Here is a 3,746-nt window from a genome sequence, read left to right as displayed (position 1 = left end):
ATAACCCAGTATAACCAATAGAGCCCAGTGTCAGTTCCATTGTGCTGTCACCCCCTTTGCCGGTGACGTCACGACCCTCTTATCCCCCCTCTAGTACCGTCTGGCTGCAGTGGCTCAGACAGGAGGGGAGTGAGCCGGGGAGGGGCTCCTTAAAGATACTCCACCATTGCTGGCACTGGATTTTTTTGGGGGGGTGGTGGGGGGGAGAGCAACCTTCAAGAACTTGGGAGGGGGGGCAGCTGCTCTTTGTTTCCTAGCAGAGGAGCTGGGGGGGTACCCCAAACCTTGCACTGACTCCCCTATACCATCCACAAGCAGGGGGGGGAGGGGGGAGGGAGGGGGCACTGACTATAGCAACCTTGCAGAAGGCATTGACTCCAGGCTGCCTCCCTCTCCCCTTAGCGCTGGACCCCTCCAGGGCTCCCCCTTTGTGTCTGAACTCCCACCACTGAGGCCAGCGCAGTGGGCTGGGGGGTGAAGCGTGAAGATGCCCAGCTCGCTGTTCGCAGACATGGAGAGGAGCGGCGGTGGGGGTGGAGGGGAGACCTTGGATGACCACAGAGCCCTGCAGATCGCCCTGGACCAGCTGTCCTTGCTGGGCTTGGACAGCGACGAGAACTCCGCGTACGACAACGAGCCTCGGAAGAAAAGCGTGAACATGACCGAGTGTGTCCCGGTGCCCAGCTCCGAGCATGTGGCGGAGATCGTGGGGAGGCAGGGTGAGCAGCGCAGGGGGAGGGGGACTGTGAGTGTGTGTGTGTGTGTGTGAGTGAGTGTGTGTGATTGAGTGTGAGTGAGAGAGTGAGTGTGTGTGTGATTGAGTGAGAGTGAGTGTGTGTGAGTGAGAGAGTGTGTGTGTGTGTGTGTGAGAGAGAGTGTGAGAGTGTGTGTGTGTGAGAGTGTGTGTGTGTGTGTGTGTGTGTGTGTGTGTGTGTGTGTGTGTGTGTGTGTGTGTGTGTGTGTGTGATTGAGTGTGAGTGTATGTGTGTGAGAGAGAGAGAGTGTGTGTGATTGAGTGTGAGTGTATGTGTCTGTGAGAGAGAGTGTGTGAGTGTGTGTGTGTGTGTGAGTGATTGCTGGAAATGCCACGGTGAGGCAGCAATGGTATTCTGGTTAGTAATGCTCATCCAGACAAAGAAAAGTGCCAGCATACTCTCCTCCAACGCATTACGCATCAATAGCAGCTGCCGAGTACCAAACCGGCAGCAATCCTCCCTATATCTATTATTATTATTATTATTATTATTATGTGAAAGGATTTGGGCAACGTGTTGCTGGTATTTTTTATTTGTATCCCCTCTTCTTTAATTTCTTAAAAGAAAAAATAATTGGATCTTAATTTGGAAGTGGGGCGATGAAATAATGTGTTTGCCACCCAATGTGAATCAGGTTCATGTCTGTGAGGGATAATAAAATAAAATAAATGATTGATATTGTATTTTCTGCGGTTTATTTTGGTGCCACTGCAGCAGCATTTAGTATTTCGTTTGCTGCACTCCACCTGTCCGCCTTCTTTATCACTGCTCTTGGCTTATCTGGTATATGGTTCCGGGGTGCTTTTAATTGACATCTTTCTATTGTTTTAACACTGGGAGTAATTGGCCATTTTATCCCTGTTTGCTTCCCAGGTTGTAAAATCAAAGCTCTGCGGGCAAAGACCAACACCTACATCAAGACCCCAGTCCGCGGGGAGGAGCCTGTCTTTGTTGTGACTGGGAGGAAGGAAGATGTAGCCATGGCCAGGAGAGAGATCATCTCTGCAGCTGAACACTTCTCCATGATCAGAGCCTCCCGCAACAAGAACGCCGCCTTGAATGGGGGCACTGTCCCCGGACCTCCCAACCTTCCCGGGCAGACCACCATCCAGGTCCGGGTTCCTTACAGAGTGGTGGGTCTGGTGGTGGGACCTAAAGGTGCCACCATCAAGAGGATCCAGCAGCAGACTCACACTTACATAGTCACGCCGAGCAGGGACAAAGAGCCGGTGTTTGAGGTGACTGGGATGCCGGAGAATGTGGACAGAGCCAGAGAGGAGATAGAGGCTCACATTGCTGTGCGCACCGGGGGGCTGATAGAGGTGACCGATGAGAACGACTTCCATGCCAATGGTACCGATGTTGGCTTTGACCTGCATGGCACCGGGAGCCTATGGAGCAAACCCACCCCGGGCGTTACCCCCAACGCGGGGTCGCGCAAGGCTTTCTCCAACTACCGCAATGACAGCTCCAGTTCCCTGGGCAGCGCCTCTACCGACTCCTACTTCGGAGGCACCAATGGTACCAACACCCGGCTGGCCGATTACAGCCCACCCAGCCCTGCCCTCAGCTTCACCAACAACGGCAACAACAACAATAACGTGAACGGCAATGGATATGTCTATACCAGCGAGGTCATCTCCCCCGACTGCACTGACCTGGGTTTCGACTCCAACTTTGACCCTGCCCCGGCGCCGCCTGGCTCCACTTTGCTTTGGTCCCAGTTTGAGAGCAGTTCGGGCACCTCCAGCGCTACCCCATCCCCTGTCTACCCCAGCAATGCCAACGGGCTGCTGGCCAACCACAGGCGGCTCAACGGGGTGGGCTGCACTGCCCCACCCAGGCTCTCCCCTCCGTTGCACGGCAGCAACGGGGTCCAAGAGCACCCTTTAGCGCGCAGGGTGCGCAGTGACCCGGGCGGCGGTGTCCTCGGCTACTCCGCTTACACCAACATGGGCTCCGACTCCTCTTCTTCCTCCTCCTCCAGCAGCAGCTCTTCCTCTTCCAGCTCATCTTCCTCTTCATCCGGCATGAGGAGGAAAGGCAGCCGCGACTGCTCCATCTGCTTTGAGAGCGAGGTGATCGCTGCCCTGGTCCCCTGCGGGCACAACCTGTTCTGCATGGAGTGTGCCAACCGCATCTGTGAGAAGAACGAGCCGCAGTGCCCGGTGTGCCACACCACAGTCTCCCAGGCCATCCGCATCTTCTCCTAGAACAAACACTCCAGCCTTCTCTACACTACATTACTATGACAATAAAACCCACAACCTACAGCTGCATTCCCACTCACACGGTGCCACACACGTATATAGAGATCCAGAAAATATTAATATATATCTCATCTCTACACACTGCTCTATGCTGCCTCGTGATCGCCCTGTAATATCGAGGTACCTTTTATTTTGTTGCCGCCCTCTTTGGCACAGAAGTTGTTAACCTCATTAGCTGCCTTGGTTGTAAACACCCATTGGCAATTAAGAGTTAATAGAGGGTTTTGAGGTCTCCGTTTGGGCATATTCTCAAAACCCCCACACGGTGGGACTCACCACATCTCAAACATCCTGCCAATAGCTGCAGCATCCTATTGTTACATAATGCCACCCCCCCAATAGGGGTTTGTGCATTTCTAGACTTACCATTCACCGTGCAGCTTCTGGGCCTGCCTGGCACAGCAGCTAAATATGTCTTTTAGCCCCAAAACAAACTCGTGTGCAGCACACCTGGAGTTACTTAGGCAAGGGCAGTCTTGGGAAAAGATGAACCCTTGCAAAGTGGGAATGTGGCCGTAAAGCTGCAGTATTCGCACATTTTACAGGAAACGTGCAGGGATACCTTTCAATTACTAGTGCATTTGTAGCGTGGGAGAAATATTTGTAAGACCTATTGCATGCTCGATATATGGACAACTACTTCATCGGAAGAGTAGTTCTTACACTGTACTTTATAAGAAAACACTTCCAAACCCTTTTTTCTTTTCAGGTAGAAATGCTT

General features: G+C 52.9%; 1 protein-coding gene across 1 annotated transcript in view; it reads left to right on the top strand.

The window, feature by feature from the left end:
* The first annotated feature begins 282 nt into the window (after window positions 1–282).
* MEX3B (mex-3 RNA binding family member B) overlaps window positions 283–3,746 on the top strand; it is a 5,023-nt gene continuing 1,559 nt past the window's right edge. The window contains exons 1-2 of the mRNA XM_075575551.1: window positions 283–719; window positions 1,629–3,746. The exon at window positions 1,629–3,746 is cut by the window's right edge and continues 1,559 nt beyond it. Of these exons, the coding sequence (XP_075431666.1) occupies window positions 488–719; window positions 1,629–2,968 (1,572 nt within the window). The 5' untranslated portion in view covers window positions 283–487 and the 3' untranslated portion in view covers window positions 2,969–3,746. The remainder of the gene's footprint in view (window positions 720–1,628) is intronic.

Source organism: Ascaphus truei, chromosome 18 (genome assembly GCF_040206685.1).
Source record: "Ascaphus truei isolate aAscTru1 chromosome 18, aAscTru1.hap1, whole genome shotgun sequence".
NCBI classification, from domain to species: Eukaryota; Metazoa; Chordata; class Amphibia; order Anura; family Ascaphidae; genus Ascaphus; species Ascaphus truei.
The sequence above is the reverse complement of the archived record's forward strand: the minus strand, read 5'-3'. Positions and strand labels throughout refer to the sequence as shown.